We start from the raw sequence: 19423 nt of genomic DNA, 5'->3' as shown, positions 1-19423 counted from the left end.
AATATTTATGACTTTTTCTCCAGCACATTTCCCCTCCCTGAACTGTACTATACATGGGGAGAATCTGTAATAAATACACTTGCCAGCCATCTTTCCTTCTTGTATCTTGAAGAGTAATAGGCATTTCCAATGGAAAAGACTCAACTCTATCAGAACTGTTTTGGTTTTGAAAAATCAGATCAATATTTACAGCTCAATGAGAACAAGGAGAAATGTGCCTCTCAATACTTAAACATACATAAATTCCAAAGAGTCACCACAATCTCCACACAAATTCATCCCATACCCCACCGCCCCCTCACTATTTTTTTTCCAGATAATGACTACACAATTCTAAAGTACATTTTCTATATCTCCAAAGTGATTTAGGTGGTGAAAACTCTATGTGCTTGCTGAGTGCTCACAGAAGCCAATAAGGAAATTATCTAAATCTCGCAGGCAGTGTCTGTGTTAGGGAAAAAGGCCCTGGTGTTCATGAAAGTGACCTGGGAGTAGACAGGCATCTCCAACTGCTCATGCCAACTGCCTCTGATTACATCACAAAGATAAAAGACAAATCAAACCGGGTTCAAAACTCAGCTCCCACTTACTTGCTGTGTGACCTTGGGCAGTCACTTAACCTCTCTGACCCCCAGCTTCCTAACGACCGTCTCATCAGAGAACTGTTGTGAGACTGTCAAATGCCTACTGCATCACGGGAAACTCAAAAAAAGGTAGCTTCCTCCTCCCACCCCTTCCCTCCAGTGTTTCCCCCAACACTGTCTCCCCAAGAGGCTGGCCTGTCAATCTCAATGATAGCTGGGAAAAATCATTTCCCAATATTCTGAGACAACAAACAACAAAACTTATTCCCTGAGAGCCTACTCAATGCCACGCTTTACAAGAAGCTCTATTTATATTATCTTTGAGTCTCACTCAAGCCTAAAAAGTGACATACAGAGAGATGGATTTCCAGTTTAGAATGCAGGCTCTGCAGCCAGACCACCAGGTTTACTACCTGTGTCACCTTGAGCAAGTGGCTCAGCCACTCTGTGCCGGTGTCATTGTGTTTTTCTTTTTTGTTAAAGGATACAGCCTTTACCTCCTAGGTTTGTTGAGGGGATTACCTAAGTCAAAGTATTTAAAATGCTGAGAAGGGTGCCTCACACACAGTAAGCATGCCATAAATTGTTAGTACCACTATTGTTACTACAATTACTACAGCAAAGCTGGTATCATTAGTCTTATTTTACAGAGGAAGAGGCAGAGGCTCAGGGAAGGCAAGGAGACAAAGCTAGTAGATGACAGAGCAGTGATTCGACCCAGTACTGTCAGTTATGCTGGCACGCCAACACACTGGGAAGCACTGGCTGGGAAAAACAAGATGAATGACCAAGATTAGGTTGAGTCTCTCAAAGGATCACAATAATCTTAACTAAAATTCAGAACTTGGGCTCCGATACCCTTCTTTTGGTCCCAACTCTACCACTTATGACCATGACTAGTTTCTCACCCTCTGAGCCTATTTCCTCATCTATATGGCCAACCTAATATCTACACATGCCCATGAGGCTGATACAAGGGCTGAACTGAACATCGTAACTAGAAAAGACCATTGTTAGCTACAAAATATAGTACAAATCTATCCACTCTTTGAATTCAGAAGTGATTTTGGTGTTATTTCTCCTCCTATCAGCTTAGAAGAATCAGGGATGCAGGAAGAGAAAGTGAGAGGAAACAACAGACTTCAAAGACCAAGAATTAAGTAATGAGTTTACTTAAGACTAGGTTTAAATGGAGGAAATGTTTTAAAACCTAGGAGACAGGATTTTCGAACCAAGAAACATCCTGATCCCATCAGTCATAGGAAGCACCTGACTGAGAATCAGGAGGAGGAGAAGCTACACACAGAGCCTCGCTGAGAAAAGGCACTCGGTCAACACCGGTGGATGGTGGCATGGACGCTGGACACCGGGGACAGGGCTGCATGGACACACAATGGCCTACAAGTCAGAAAATCTGGTTCCAGGCTTAGCTAATGTTGACTGAGTCAATTCCCTCTCTGGGCCTCAGTTTCTTCCTCAGTGAAATAAAGGCAAAATACTAGATTAAGAAGAGTGGTGGTGTCTCAAGAACACGGGTTTAAAGTCAGCAGTCATATTTAAATGCAGGACTCAACTTGGACTGGTTAGTGTTTCTCTCCATACCTCAGTGTCCTCACTTATAGCAATGAGACAATAATGGTCAGTTTGCAGGGTGCAAGGGTATAAATTCTTCATGTTAAGTGCCTAGAATGGGGCTGGGACCCCAGAGATGCTCACTGGGGATGGCTCTCATGTCTGCAGAAGCTGACAGTTTATGAGGAAAGGAACACAGTTCTGCCCACCCGTTATTAACCCACTGTAAGAAGCACACTGTCCTTAGGCTTCCAGACTTGCCTCTTCCAGGAGGAATAGTCTTTTGGTCAGGCGATCTTCGACCTGCTGTACCTTCTTCTCAGCATCCTCTTTCACCCGCCGAACTTCAGAGTCACCCCCCTCAGCGAGGCTCTCAACTGCTTTGCTGCAAAGAGGCAAATAAGGGTGACAGTCAGGTGGTGATTCCAATCACCCCAAGAAACAAGGAATCTCCCATGACTGTGGTGAGCGTCTTTTTTATTTTAATTAATATTTGTAATTCCAAAACACTGATCATACAATATATAAGCGTATCAAATCAACATGTTGTACACCTTAAACTTACACAATGTTATACATCAATTATGTGTCAGTATAAATACATATTATTTAAAAACAAAGTAAAAATCACCTATAATCTCATCACTTGGGATAGCTAAGTTAACATTTTAGTAAATAGCCTTTCGGGCATTTTCTACAAAAGTGGAATCATACAGTACACATCTGTGATCTGATTTTATTACTTAACACACAATAAACATCTTTTTGTGTCAATAAATATAAACTTATTATATCATCATTCTTAAAGGCTATATGTTAATTTGCTGCATGAAATGTTCTACATTAAAACATTTAGATTGCTTTTGCTTTTACACATTTGTCCAATGTTTCTAAAGCTCTGAGAACCGTGGCCAGTACAAAGTATTCAACAAATGTTAGTGCTGTTGTTTATTATTATAAGCAATGTTATGATGAAAACATCCTTGTATATGTAAACTACCCAGTGATTTCCTTAGGGTCAATTCCCAAAAAGGGAATTACTGGGTCAAAGTGTAAGTATTCTCTTAAGACTTTTTTGACAGCGATTGCCAAATTTCCCACCAGGAAACTTCCAACCAAGTACACCCCCACCAGTGGTAGGGAAGGTGGAGAGCTGGTTTGACAAACCAATGTACAAAGAAACAGTATGCAACAAAAATTAATCTGGGGGATTAATGGTTTGTATGCTTCATCTTCTGCCAGCTATAGGGGAAGCATTTTATTTTATTTATTTTTTTAGAGAGAGAGAGGAAGGAGGGGGGAGGGAGGGGGAGAGGGAGGGAGGGGGGGAGGGAGGGAGGGAATCATTGATTTGTTGCTCCATTTATTTATGCATTCATTAGTCGATTCTCGCATATGCCTTGACTGGGGCTCTAACCCACAACTTTGGCATATCAGGATGCTCTAACCAACTGAGCTACGTGGCCTGGGCTTGGAGGGGAAGTGTTTTAAATACAGCACAACAATCCATGTGAGCACTAGCTACCACTTAAGGCATGAGGAGAGGAGAGCACGCAAGCAGCCCACACCCCGTGTTACTCTAACATAAAATGCAGACTTCGTGTCGCTGTGGCACCATGGTATAAATATTCTGTCCGCCTGGCAAGCAGTGGTGGGATGGCACACCCAAATCAGACACAGGACCACAACCACTGACGCCGTTCATTCTGGTTCTCCCCAGAAGAAAAACAGTGTCGGATGTGAACTTGTGAGACATGTACTCAGGGCAGTTCTCATCAGATTTCTAAAATGACTGTGGGTTTACAGAAGGCAGAATAATATAAAGGAAATGGCTCCACCTAAAGCTGATTTCTCAGAAAAACTGCAACAGAACAAATCTATTCACCACTGGCCTCGCAAGCCCTACTTTGGGGCTATGTAAGACTTTCCCAACCAAAAGCCATGTGATCAGATGTGCACATGTACGAGCCATGTGAATTTTTGACTGAGAACAATGGAAAGTCAAGAGGGCCATACTTGCTGTCCAAGTCTCAGAAATGAATTGCCTGTAAATAAAGACTTTATTCATATCTTGTTTCCTTTCGCCAATAAGCCTTTAGAAGGAAAATGAGGTGATGCCCTCTTAGAATGAATGTGCTAGCACACGCAGTGGCCGTAGCATGGTGCTCCTTCCTCTATGATCTGAGTGCTGCATGACAGCCTGTTGTCCCCGAGGCCACCGCAGCGCTGGCTCTGCTGAGATACTGAGTAGCCTTATTCTACCCTCAGCTGGTGTCTGAACTGAGAACAGATCATCGGCTGTCCAGAACCAAGGCCATCACTGACACTTCCTGATTAATGCCACCAAAAGCCTGAACCCACTCCCTCAGTTCATTTCTTGCCCAGTACTGTCTGGAGTTCACAGTGATCCACAATCACTTCTCAAGAGGGCATTCTATATGGCTGCAAGAATTCTGGACTAAGGGGGAGAAAATGGGGGACCATCTGTAAGAGTGTCAACAATAATTTTTTAAAAAAGAATTCTGGACTAGAAGCTTTTCCTTTCCTGAGCCTTAGATACAAAATTTTCCAGTCCTGAATTTCCTCGAACCACCACAAATATTTTAGCCCTTGGGCTTTAGAGAGCCTCCTCTAGAAAATGGCTCACAGCATTACCCCATCCCCACCCTCCACTCTACCCAGTGAGTGCAAATACACCAGCTCCCTCCTATCCACCTAGATCAAACCTTTGTATTTTACAGTCAGCATCACATACATTGTCAAGAGGCTGACTACAATTTTTAACAAGTACTGGCATTATTCAGTTTGTTTGCATTTTTAGTTATACCAATAAAATATACTCCCAATAATAAATGTTCCAACTTTTCATTTATCATCTTTGTATTTTGCAGTTACTGTAGCAATAAAATTTACACTCAGCAGTATGGTACAATTTTCATCTACTAATGGAATTATTATTTTTGTTTGTGTTTTAAAGCTACAGAGATAAAATTTACTCCCGACAGTATGTGCTTTTGTTTTTAAAATCCCCTTTTGGTAACTGATAAATACAACAATGGGAAGTCAGCAAGCATATATGTTTACTTCACTGCAAGGCAGAGGGCTCCAAAGCCAGACGAACCCCAACTCTGTTACCAACTTGGGCAGGTCCCCCCACTCCTCTGAGCCTCAGTTTCCTCCCCACTCAAACGGGAACACTGGCTGTCTCACGTAACTGCTGTAAACTCAAGTGTGATAAAATATGTCAAGTGCCAGGCACAGGGTTAGGAGCTGAGAAGGGTCTCAATAAATGTTAGTTTCCCCCACCACCCTTTCCTTATTTGGGCCAACAGACGAGACAGCAACACCTAAGGAGAGGAAAGGCTGAGAGAAACTGGTCTAATCCAGCTTTCCACCCAATACAAGAGAACCTTCTATAAACACCACCCTCGCTACTCTTTTTAACCATCAACATTCCCTCTTGATTCTTTCCATTCTAATTATAGCTCTTGAGAGAAAATCAGGGACTTTTCCCATATCTCCCGCCCACTCACCCCTCAAAAAACCATCACCATAAAACTCAAAAAGGGAGTTGAGGTCATTAATAAAAAGCTATTTTCCATCAACAAGTATGTACCACACACACACTGCTAGATGCGGGGCCATCAGAGGGAAAGGGAAAGGCCCATTTAGCAGGTCTGTGGCAGACGTGCACATACCCTGGCAGGTAATCCACACAAAGGTCCCAGGAAGTGGGGATAGCTGAGAAGCCAATGCTCAAAGGCCACAGTCCTACCTATTGGTAGAGCCAACCCAGAGCCCCTGCCCTTTCCACTGGCCCCATACTCCGCTGAGGAAGAGGCTCTTGGCTTAGAAGATATGTAGTCATGTTGAAGAAATGAGAAACATGCATGAAAATAAAAAAAGAATATGAAACCTTGTGCTGGACCAGAAGTCATGAACCTGAGTTCTAATCCCAGCTCTGATCAAAATTTCTGGTGAGTAGTTTTAGTCATGGCCCTTCCCTTCCAAACCTAAATTCCCTCCTCTCTCAAATGAGGTTTTCCTCGAGATTTGACGAACTCTCAGGATAATGATGGAATCCAAATAGATATGAAAGTGTTTTATAAACTGAAAAGTGCTGTACACATATGGGATTGTCGTTATATGCCAGAGAAGTATGTAAAGAAAAAGATGTGAGCTAAGGCAGCGACGTGTGATCAACAAGAGCCCTTATGTAGGGTAGACAACTGGAAAGGGATTCCGGCTGGGAGGGGCTAGGAAGGAGAAAAGGTCTGCCAGGGAAAAGTTAGAGCAACAGGAACAGGAACCTTCTTAATATCTGTGAACTGTGTTTCAGATTAAAAGTTGGTGGAGAGAAAGCTGGAACAGCTAAGTCACTGTGGAACATTCTTAAACAGAGCCCATGATCTTGACCCCTAACCTATCCTTGACAGCTCCTTTCCCATCCATTACCAAGTCCTGTTGATTTTGCTTCCTAAGTGTCTTTCCAATCCACCCACCCACCTCCGTCCTAATGTCACCTACACTATTAGACAAGCCTCCTCACTGGTCCCTTGCTTCCAATACCACTCCCTCTACAAAACATTTCCCACTCACTATCCAGAGTGACCTTTTAGAAAACAAAACTCTATTGTGTCAGTTGCTTAAAACCCATGACTGCTTTCTCTTTGATCTTAGGATAAAGACCAAAATCTCTAATGAGGCCTCCAGACCCTGCAAGATGCCTACAAGACGAGGCTGAGCCCCCTAGACTTCTACTTTCTTAGAACAAATTCTACTACTGACTTCCAGGCTTGGTAAAGTAGATTTGATTCCCCACCTAGAGAATGATGATGTGCTTCATTAAAAAAAAAAACCACTACAACAACAACAAATATCAAAAACTTGTTAATCTGGTTTATTCATTCATTCACTCACTCAGAAAATACCATGCGTGCAAGGTCAGTCTGGGGCCTGAGAACCTCCTCTGGTCTACTCAAAGCTAACAGCAGTCTCACTGCCAGCTGCTGGCCCTGTGGTAATAAAAGGAATTATATGGCCCAGCCCAGAGCTGTGAGTAGCGCCCTAAGCTAAAGACTCCATGCTCCCAGCCCCATAGCCAGCAGGAACTCTATTGCCGTGACAAATGATGCATTTCCACATAAGCTTTCAGCTAGATCTTTGGTGGGTCAGCCCTGGGAAGTCCTATTTCATTATCACCAATGAAACTCAGCATACTTTGGCGCGCCCACTATATCCACACACTATCACTGCTCCTCCATTAGACTTTGTTTATAGGATGAGTTGTCACTAGTCTCTGATGAGCTTCAAAAGTAAGGGAATATCTCTCTTCAAAAATATCCCATGTGTAGCACAAGTAATTACATAACGTTTATGAATGAATGAATGAATGAATAAATAACCAATTGAGTCACAGGTTACAGTCTCTGAACTGCGCTTGTTGTTCAATAAATAATTAAAATAATATTTTTCAAATGTTGTTTAAGCAAAACAGAATAACGAGCTACTCTGATTGAAGCCCCATCCTCTGCCCCCGCCCCCACCTCATCTACCACAGGAGACACTCAGGACCCTCCCTTTTTAAAAAATTTGTATTAATTTATTTTAGAGAGAGAGGAAGAGAGAGAGATAGAAACAGAATGTTGTTCCACTTATTTTTTCTAAATTTATCTTTATTGTTGAAAGTATTACAGATGTCCCCTTTAATTTCCCCACTGACCCCCTCTCCACCCAGGTCCCCAGCCCTCACCCACGCACCCCACTGTTGTTCCACTTACTGATGCATTCAGTGGTCAATTCTTGTATGTGCCCTGACTGAGGATCAAACCCACAACCTTGGCGTATTGGGACAACAATTTAACCAACTGAGCTACCGGGCCAGGGCCCTCAGGATCCCTTTAAGCCCCTAGGGTATTTACAGCAATGAATGAACTAATGATACTTAAAAATCTAGATGGATCTCACAGGTATATTGCTGAGGAAAGGGACCAGACACAAAAGGGTACATGCACAGAATATGATCCCATTTCTATAAAGTTCGAAAGCGGGCAGAACTAAGCAAAGGTGATACTACTGGTCAATAAAGTAGTCACCTTTGTGGGAGAAGCGTAAGTTCTAAGAACACAAAGGGGACTTCTAGGGGCTGGTGATGTGCTGGTTTCTGATCAGGATGGTAACCCCACAGGTATGTCTGCTTAATGAAAATTCATTCTGCTGTACATGTAAGGTCTGTTCATTTTCCTATAAACTTTAGAAGTTTGTTGAAAAATAATTAAAAACAAAACTTTCCTGGGATCCTCAGAGCCCTGTGAGAGAACAAGTGGCTTAGCAAGCACAAGGTTCCATTTTACTGACCCACTTAGCTGCCACCATCAAAACCCCTGGGCTACCCACAAGCTTGTAACAGGATGACAGGTACTCACGAGGCTTTGATGAGCAGCTGCTCTCTCTCTTGGAGCTCACGCTTCAGACTTTCTACTTCCACCTTGAGCTCAATATTCTTTCAGATGAGATTAGAAAAGAAAAGAAACAGTGTAAAAATACAGGACATACGAATGTCTACCATGGGGAAACAGCTCTTAGCGTGGACTGACTACGCCATGCTTGTAATAGGCAGCTGTTAGATTCAAAACCTCATTAGCCTCAGGGCACTGGGAAAAGGGAATTATTAAACACTGGTGGTCTCAAAAGAAAGCTCCAGATTTCTCAAGCCTTGGAACAATTATGCAAATTTTCCAAGCTTCTAACAGCCAGAGCATTCAAACATTGAGGCATAAATGTCATACAAGAGAGGCCGATTTAAAAATTGTTTGCCCTCCACCAAGCAAATTTGCAAGCAATTCTAGTTTGCTTTTACCATTCCAAGGCAATTACCTCTGGTTGTTTACCATCATGTATGTGCTGGTTGTAGCAATGGAAACATTTTACAGCTTAAAAAAATAAAACATGTAGATGGATAAATGGGAGGCCTCGTCACTGCCTGTCTCATATCAATGTAAGATTTCAGCGTACTCACTTACAAAAGAGCCACAAGCGCACAGGGCAAGCTGTCTATAAGTGACAACACAAGGTTCTCCAACCAACCATCTTCCTCTTAATTGACTCGAAGGAAAGGAGTCACACATGGCCTTAGGATCATAATTCACATGAGAATCCAAAGGCAGAGTCTTTGGCAAATGGATTGCAACATGAGACAGTGGGGCAGTGGTTGGCTTCTCAAACCAGTCCGCAAATGTATCCCAGAGAGAATGTTAAATGAATTAATATAGTAGAAAGAGCAGTCTGCGTGTACAGTTTACAGAGAACTGCTATAGATTTAGGTTTTCTTTGAAATCTTGTTCCTGTTTTATTTTAATAATTCATGCCAATTTTATATTCTACTCCATAATATATAAGCATCATTTAAAATAAAAATAGCATTTCCATTAAAATTTACAATCTCGGAGGACATGCCTCCCTCCTTTTAGCCAAACAGCCCTGGAGGATCCCCAGGCTGAGAAGTCAACCAGAAGGAAAGGTCATGGGGCTTGGGGCCAGAAGGACATGGGTTCAAACCCTGCCCAAGAGGAAATCACAGTAAGTCAGTAGATGCTCTTGTATTTATCCCTTTGCTTCACAGATGTTCACCAGTCCCTGTGACAGGCCAAGCACTAGGCTAAACACTGAGGACACACTGGTGGACAAGGCAGACACAGGCCCTGCCTTCATGTCAACGTCAATCAGAAACTTGGAAGTGTGAGCCTATAACTGTCCGCAGAAGCACAAGTCCAGGAGGTGAAAAAATAAGGTTTCTCCTTTCAGATCCCCCAAGTGGCAAATGAAAATCATAAAGCCCACCTGACACAGGAATTTCAGGACTAAGTGAGCTAATGAATGAGAAGAGCCTAAAGACAAGGCTCAGAATGTGATTTTCTTCAATGTCAAACAACAGGAACTGAAGAGCTCATCATGCAGCAGAACTTTTTCTAGAAGAAAGTGATCTTTGATAAAGGACACTCAGTGACAGAGCACAAAGTCTTCAACTGCAGTTTTGTGAAAATGACAGAAACACCCTTCAAACTGAGGATTCCTTGCCAGCTCTCAGAAGGGGAGAGTTGTATAAGAGCTGGTATCACAAATTCTGAGTGCTTTGCTTTCTGATGAACCAAATGACATTACAGCCTAGCGAATTTAAAAGAACAGAGAGCTAATCTATCCACTAGACTATTTTTCGCAAGCCCAATCCTCAAGTTACAAACTTATACACATGGTAATCATTATTTCTAAACCAAAAAACCAAGACACCTTGTTAGCATAAAATGGAACATCATAAAAAAGAATAGCCCTGGCCAGTGGCTCAGTTGGTTGGAGCATCATCCCATACACCAAAGGGCTGAGGGTTCGATTCCCAGTCAGGGCACATGCCTAAGTAGTGGGTTCGATCCTTAGTTGGGGAGCATACAAGAGGCAACCGATTAGTGTTTCTCACATTGATGTTCCTCCTTCTCTCTCTCTCTTCCCCTTCCCCTCACTCTAGAATCAATGGAAAACATGTCCTCAGGTGAGGATAAAAAAAAAAGAATAAAACAGCTCTTAAGCCACTATTAAGAAGAGATAGTGTTAAGGAAAAATGCAAAGTACAGAACATGCTTGCATTTCTATAAAAGGCGCTTTACACACACACACTTGCTTGCCTGAGGAACTAATCATATTGGTTAGACCTAGGGGACTAGGAGACAGGGTGGAAGAAAAGTCTTTTCAGTGTATACCTTTTATGTTTTTTTGAATTTTGAATCATGTACACCTATATAAAAACTTAGATTGAAATAAAAGTGTAATAGAACCAGGTCATCTAATCAGACAATGGAAAAGAGTAGCTGAAACAGCGTAATAGGCAGTTCTGGGTTCAAACCCACCTGACATAGTAGCTATGACATCAAGCAAGTTACTGATCTTCCCTGAGCTTCAGTGTCCTCTCCTGTAAGTGAGGATAATCTCCACTGCAAAGGGCTGTCTTGAGAATTAAAATAAGGTGATGATATACAAAGGCCCAGGACAGTGCCTGACACAGCGAAGGCAATTAACACAATTTGGCTTCCTATCACCCTTCCTATCACCTGAGACAGATGATAACCATACTTACATATATAATGTTTTTTAGGTTATCGGTTTTTCTTCAAAAATTTGATCACATCACCACTCCCTTCCAGAAAACGGGATGTACTCATTTTCTTTCCACCCCCACAATGAAGGAAAGAAACTGTGTCCTGAGGGACAAGGGAGCTTTTCAATTCTTGAAAAGCCTCAGAAGTACAGTACAACCCCTCTTCAAGACAAGTCCATTTAAGTTCATCCGCTAAAACTCAAGCAGTTCCTTTTCCTCCTTCAAAAGTTTCCACTGGTGCAAACTTCAGACGAGAAAAAATGGAATAATTCCCAGGCCAAGGGCTAATCTACTGGAGAAAGCCAAGAAATGGGTGCTGAAATATTGTTTGTACTCATGCCTTTTCAAGAAAGCCAAGTTCTTTTTTCAACTTTCAGAACCAAGGTTTGTTTTCAGGCAGAGGCCTCCAGGCCAAGACTTCAGACAGGAACAGACTTTTTTCCTGACAGTTATAAGCAAGCATATAAAAGGCATAAGAAGAGTCACATCACAGAAACACTGACAATCCTAAGTCTCAGATGCCCATGGAAGCCTCAATAAGACGATAGTAACTGCCCAGTAGTGATGGCATGCTGGGGGCTTTTCACCTGTCACCTCATTTTAATCCACACTAATAACCCTATGACACAAGGATTATCACTTAACTCTGGAGCAAGCCCAGGGAGCTGAAGTGACTTGCCTACTGTTACACAAATTAGCTGCTAACAATAAGATTCAATTCCAAAGACATTCTACCATTTCACTGTCTTTGTCTAAATTATAAATAATTTTTAAAAGGTGATTGAGATAAAGTAAATCAGAAGTCCGATTTTAGGAAGAGAAAAAGACTCCCTTAAAATTAAATCCTGTATCTCTTTGCTTAATATTAAGGTCATCCTTTTATCTTACGCTCCCCATAATCAATTCAAATTCAATGCAAGCAGCTCTATCTATTCCTGCTAACTCTGAGAGCAAATATTAATCAAGTTTCTGCTTGAAGGACTATGAGAAAAGACACCAGGGATGGCAGCGATAAATGGGACACTCACAGTTTTATAGATGTGTTCTGTGGGGCCATCAAATTCCTGTTGCATTCTTTCCTCAAGGAAATAGATGCGAAGTTTTAGGTTAAAGTTTTCTTTCTTCAGTTCAGTGATTTGCTGGAAAATAAGCACAGACGGGTTACCAAAAGTAAGGTCTAAGGGATGTTACCTACATTAATTCTCATAGCTTCCAAGGCTACAAATGGGTTCAAATGTTAAGTACTATAAAAAGCTTACCTTTGCTACAACTGTACCAACCCAGAATTAAGTGGTTCCCTCTAACCAAATTTAGGACAATCTGAGCATTGGAATAAATAATGACCAAGTAAAGAAAGAATTCAAGACTCCACACTGATAATAGTAAATAAGAAAAGAAATGAAAAGAAGAGAAGAACCTCTTCTTCACAAAAGAAATCCAGTTAATAGATGTAGACAAATAATAGGAAGAAAAAAATCACCATTACAGAACCACTATAGCAATAACTGACTCAGGTAAGAATTATCAATGCTAAAAGTATTAGATGAAAGATCACTGGACAACATGATATTCATTCACACAGTCTCAAGATATCACCCCACAGATGGCTTATTAACTATAAAAGGAAAAGGTACATTTAAAATTTAGAAACCTAGCAGACACTACATTAATCAAGAGCATATACAGCTGTCCCTTGGTATCCATGGGGGATGGGTTCCAGGAACCACCACAGAAACCAAAATCAGTAAATGTTCTAGCCCTTTATATAAAATAATGTAATATTTGAATATAACCTACATTTTAAAAAATATTTTCAATCAAAATATATTCATGGTTGGTTGAATCCAGATATAAAACACACAAATACAGAGGGCCAACAGTATTTAATATCACCCCTGTGAGACAAACTGGCATTTTGTGCCTCCTGAAATAAATCACTGAAAGTAAACAATTTAATTTAAAATACTTCTGCCCTCAATCTAATCAAAAGCTGTCAATCAGACACATCCAAACTGAAGGACATTCTGAAAAACAACAGGCCTGGACTCTTCAAAAATCTTAATGACAATCTTAAGTCAACAATGGTAGGGGAACTCTTCTAAATAAATAGAAGTACTAGAAGCATGACAACTAAGTGCAATGAAATCATACAGTGAATCTTGAATTTTAAAAAAATAGCTATGTGGGGATAACTGCGGAAATTTGAACAACTTTATATTAAGTAATAGTATTATAATTTTGTAGGAGAATGTCCTAAGTAAGAATAGATGCTGAAGTACTTAAGGGTACTATCAAGATGTCTGAAAACTAACTCTCTAATGAGTAGGGAGGAAGGATTCCACCAAAAAACTATTAAAACTAATAAATGAATTCAGTAAAGTTGCACCATACAAAATTAATATTCAGAAATCTGTTATGTTTCTATGCACAAATAACAAACTATCAGAAAGAGAAAGTAAGAAAACAACCCCGTTTACAACTCCATCAAAAATAATAAAATACCTAGGAATAAATTTAACCAAGGAGGTAAAAGGCTTGTACTCTGAAACTATACATAAGACACTGATGAAAGAGAATGAACAAGACACAAATAAACGGAAGGCTATACTGTGCTCATGAACTAGAAGAATTAATATGGTTAAAGTGTCCACAGACTCAATGCAATCCCTATCAAAATACCAATGGCATTTTTCACACTTTAAAACACAGAATCCTAAAATTTATATGGAACCACAAAAGACGCTGAATAGGCAAAGCAATCTTGAGAAAAAATTACAAAGTTGGAAGTATCACACTCCCTGGTTTCAAACTATACTATAAAGCTATAGTAATCAAAACAGTATAGTACCAGCACAAAAACAGACACATAGACCAATGGAACAGAACAGAGAGCCCAAAAACAAACCCATGTTTATATGGTCAATTAATCTATGACAAAAGAGGCAGGTAAAATCATATAAGTTTCAGAAGAATACATAGGGGAAATCTTTGCAACCTAGGACTATATAACAGTGAAAGCATCATCCATAAAAAAAAATTTTAATCAATAAATTGGGCTTCATCAAAATTTAAAACATTTGCTCTCAAAAACAGTGTTAAGAGAATGAAAAGACCAGCTACACACTAAGAGAAATATTTGCAAATCATATATCTAACACAGAAACCGTAGTTAGAACACATAAATAACTCTCAAAATGTAACTAAGAAAAGAACGCAATTAAAAAAAAAGCATGCAAAAGATTTTAAAAGAAACTTCACAGTAGAAGATACATAGATGACAAACACAAGAAAAGATTTTCAACAACTTAGCCATTAGGAAAATGCAAATTAAAACTACAATGAGTTACCACTATGCACCTACTAGAACAGCTAAAAAAAAAATTTGATAATATCAAATGCTGATGAGGATGTGGGGCAAATGGAATTTTCATACTCTGCTGAAGAGAATGCAAAATGGCACAACCACTCTGGATACCAGTTTGGCAGTTTCTTACCCAAAAAAACTACACTTATCTATGACTCAGCGATTCTACTCCTAGGTATTTACCCTAAAGAAATGAAACCCTATGTTCACACAAAAACCTGTATGTGAATGTTTAATGCAGCTTCATTAACAATCACCAAAATTCAGAAAGACCCAAATGTCCTTCAAGGGCTGAAAGAATAAACAGTGTATATCCATATGACGGAATAATTCTCGGCTACTGTGATATGCACACCAACATGAATGTATTTCAAAGACATTACACTGAAGAAAAGAGGCAAGCCTCAAAAGACTACAAACTGTATGACTCCACTTATGTGACATCTGGAAAAAGCAAAATTATAGGGATGAAGGATACAGCACAGCTGCCAGAGGTTTAGGGTAAAGAGAGGGTTTCAGCACAAAGAGACAACACATGGGAATATTCTGGCATCATGGAACTGTTCTATATTCTGATTGTGTGATGGTCACATGAACCTAGGACAATATACACATATTTTAAAAATTATAACTACATATATACATTATATATATATATATACATATATAATATATATATAAAGGCAGAGGTTTACAAGAGAGTATACATTTGCCAAAACTCATCCAACACTTAAAATTGGTAAATTTCATTTTATGTAAATTATATCTCAATAAAGTTGAATTTAAAATAACTAAAATGAAATGTAGCAAAATATCAATAGCTGTATTTGAATGCTACCACATCCCCACAATATATACTCACTGGTGTGTTTTTCAGCATTTTAAAAAATAATGGGTAATAGCATATAATACTTTTTTTAACAAACATACTTTTATGACTGGATAAAAAATTAAAAGCATACTCTATATTATGTTTTCAGACTGTCTGCCCTTGGCCCTCTTGTTAACAATTTTGTGGCTAACAAGAACAGCATAAGAAACAATCAGTAGGTTCATTAAAGCCTCCTTTTGAATGTTGTAAGGAAACAGCACATAAAACATTCATTCAAACAAAAAAGTCTACCCTGCCAGCTGCATCCTATAAAGAGAAACCTTATTCTGTTACTCAGCTACCAATAAAATATTTATGGAGCTTGCTTAGAATGCCCACATTGTACACACTGCTAAAACCCTTAACAACAGTTGAAGGAATATTTGTCCTATTTATAAGTAAAGACATTTTCTTAACAAATAAGAGAAAGGTAAATAAGCCTTCAAAAGGTCATTGGCAATGCCAGACAGGCCCAAATGAAATACAGGCACTATCTTTTCCACAACAATGCCAGTCTAGTTCTGTGCTTAATACCACTTCCCTCATAAAGTTTTCCTTGACAACCCCACCAGGCTGGACCAGGAACTCTTCTAAACGTTTCCATACACCCTCCACTTTCTTCATCACAGCAGTTACCACACTGCATTGTACCAGCTGATTATTTGCCTTTCTGCCCAAACCATCTCTAGGATATCGGGAACCATATCTTCTTGTGCATTCTAGTCTAAAACACAGAGACAGTCACTAACTACCCAACGGCTGGATGGGTGGACAAACACGTAAGAATTTCTTCAAGGCAGTGCGATGCGAGGAAGCATGAGAGTCAGACAGACCTGTCTCACATCACTCCACTGTTTTTTTCTCCACCGCTCTTAAAGGAGAGCTCCCAGGCACAGCCGCAAAGCGCCATATGATCTGGCTCCGGCCGGCCTCTCTAGTCTCATCATGTATATCCTCTCCCTTGCTCACAATATCCCAGCCTCACTGGCTCCTTTCTGGTCCTCAAGTAAGCCCAGCCCCTCTCTGTCTGTACTGCTCTTCCTGCAGCACTTGCCAGGATGGCTTGGTCTCATCCTTTCCATTTCAGCTCAAATGTCACCAACTCAGAGGGGCCCTTCCTAATTATCCCATCTAAGGTAGTCCCCATTTCTACCACCTCCACCAAGTCACGCTCCAACACACAACTCTTATTTTCTTGCTAGAACTTTTCACAATCTGTATTTGCCTTATTTACTGACATATCTATTTATTATGTTCATTATATTAATATTATCCACTTCTTGAGAGCACAGAACTTATCTGTTCACGACCCTGAGGCTTTAGCACAGTAGCTAGAACACAGCAGACATTCAATCAATGTTTGCTAAATGAATGAATTAATAAATAAATACAATCCAGGCTACCTTACTAGCTATATGACTTTAGTCATATTCAATTTCCCGTTTGCCTCAGTTCCTTTATCTATAAAAATGGGATTATAATAATGCCTCTTTCAGAGAGCTATTACAAGGATTAGAAGAAATTAATTTCACTGTTTAGTATTATGCCTAGCACAGCATAAAACTTAAAACATATTAATAGTCTTCTCATTTGTATTTCTCCCTTTATGAGAACAAGCTCAAAAAATTTTAAAAACTTGAACTGAAAAAACTGAAAACAGCTTACCATACAGTAGGAATAAATACATCAAAATAGAAAACCCACCAAATATGACTCAGAAACCTAATGCTCAAAAGTAAGCTCATGCAGCGGCTGTACTTGCCACATTCCCGCCTTCAGAACCCAGTGTTGTTGTGGAACTGCAGCCATCTGAAAAGGGAAACATCCAGCATGATTACGGGTGGTGCTTTCAGAAGCTGGACATGGGCCCCACTTTGAAGGAGCTGCCACTCAGTCCTTCTGGCTTCCTCCCACTCTCACTCCCTATTAAAAGCCTTGCCCTACCTAGAGCTCCACCAAAAAGGGAAGAAAAATAAAAATCAACAATATGAAAAAGAATCAGGGCATCTCCAACCAGGCCCACCTTAACTGAAATCTAAGCAACAGACCACACTCTGGCGATCAGTTTCAACGGCTTGCAAGAGCCAGGGCCCCCAAAGCTGAAGCTCACCCACCAAATCATTCTTTGATTCAGAGCAGTAATGGCTAGAGCAAGGCCCTGGGGGCAGCAGAGAGGACTGAACTCCCAATGCTGCCACCTGTGTCGTGTAACCTTGGGAAAATTATTTAACATCTTTATTGGCTCATCTATAAAATGAGGATAAAAACCAATGACCTGCCCAGCCGGGTGTGGCTCAGCGGTCAAGCGTCGGCCTAGGATCCAGGAGATCCCGGTTCGATTCCTGGTCAGGGCACATGCCCAGGTTGTAGGCTCGATCCCCAGTCGGGGGCGTGCAGGAGGGAGGCAGCTGATCAATGATGACTCTTTCATCATTGATGTTTCTATCTCTCTCTCTCTCTCCCTTTCTCTCTCTGAAATCAAGAAAGATATATTTTTTTAAAAAACCAATGACCTCACAGGGTGTTGTGACGGAAACAAAGGCTGGCTTCCGAAGGAAACCCACTTCCACTCAAGCCCTCATTAAGCAGATCTTCAGACCACTGCCAATTTCTTATCCTCTCTGAAAGTCCAAAAACTTTAGACCACTCACCTGAGCGTCGCAAAAACCTACCAATACTGCATGTGAGACCCTGCCGGCAGCACCTAAGTGAGGTATTGGAATTAGTTTCTGATTCCAGTACTCTCCCTGGTGTCCTCAAATGATCAATAAAACTGTTCCTAGGCCAACATCTATTTATTAACAATCAGTACTGTAGCGATAACATTCATAAATATACATTTTTAATAAAATTATAACATAAGTTTTAATATTCCATTGCTTTCCCCTAATATCAAATTATTGTTGCAGAATTATGCATAATTATCACTTAAAATGATTGCACTCAATTCTACTAAACTGACTCACTCTCAATTATTTCACATTTCTCTACTGAGCATCTATGCGGTCAATGTGATCTAGTGGAAAGCATTCAGCCTTTATAATCAAAAAGACCAGGCTTGAATTTTGCCTGCTTTGAGTTTCTCAATCACACCAAGCTCATGGGCAAGTCATTTAATCTCTCCAAACTCAGCTTCCTCATCTGTGAAATACCTTCATCACAAGCTTTCTACAAGAAGCCAAAGAAATAACAAATGTAAAATATAATTCCTTTGTTCCCAGTTTTTCACAATTATACACAATGTGGCAACAAACACCATGCACAGAGCTTTTTCCTTCTACCAGGTTGTTTCCTGAGAATAAATTGTCCCAAAAATGGATTAGTGGGCTCAAGAGTTATATTTTTTTTAATGACAAAAGGGGTGGGGGGGTGAAGGGAGCTATTTCCTGGTAATAATAAGCAACTCACAACATACAGGTTACAGAGCAAATTTGAAGATGTGAACCTCCTCGCCATTCCTCAGAGAAAACACTAAATTTGACCAACTGCCTCAGCTGAGACCAAGAATTTTCAACAAAAAGGAACAAGGGCCTGGATACAACACTAGCACCTCAGGGCAGGTGGGTATGAGACATGAGCAGCAGAATTCACCCTAAGAAAATAATCACATAACTGTAAAAAGATATGTGCACAAAGATATTCATCACGGCTTTGTTTGTACTGGTGAAAAATTAGAAACAATCTGGAATGTCCCACAATAAAAGATTATGTAAATTACAGTTCAATCCATCCCTTTTACTATGTCTTTCTGAACTTTAGACAGTCATTAAATAATACTATCCATCAGTAGTATTAACGGAGGTAGAAAGCTACCCATCATTCTCTGTCAGGAAGGTCACAAAAAAAGCCAGAATTAAACTCATATATATATGAAATAAGGATTGCTA

The 19423-nt window shown here is 40.2% G+C and overlaps 1 protein-coding gene across 6 annotated transcripts in view; it reads right to left on the bottom strand.

Moving 5' to 3' along the window:
* The window catches only part of CDK5RAP2 (CDK5 regulatory subunit associated protein 2), a 156889-nt gene that overhangs the window by 121530 nt on the left and 15936 nt on the right, over positions 1–19423 (bottom strand). For all 6 annotated transcript variants that reach the window (XM_016213723.2, XM_016213717.2, XM_087822852.1 and 3 more), the window contains exons 4-6: positions 12330–12440; positions 8582–8658; positions 2418–2541 (exon numbers count right to left, since the gene is read on the bottom strand). In XM_016213723.2, coding sequence (XP_016069209.2) covers positions 2418–2541; positions 8582–8658; positions 12330–12440 — 312 coding nt within the window. The remainder of the gene's footprint in view (positions 1–2417; positions 2542–8581; positions 8659–12329; positions 12441–19423) is intronic.

This window comes from Miniopterus natalensis, chromosome 12 (genome assembly GCF_054644295.1).
Source record: "Miniopterus natalensis isolate mMinNat1 chromosome 12, mMinNat1.hap1, whole genome shotgun sequence".
Classification (NCBI taxonomy): Eukaryota; Metazoa; Chordata; class Mammalia; order Chiroptera; family Miniopteridae; genus Miniopterus; species Miniopterus natalensis.
This window is presented reverse-complemented; position numbering and strand designations above follow the sequence as displayed.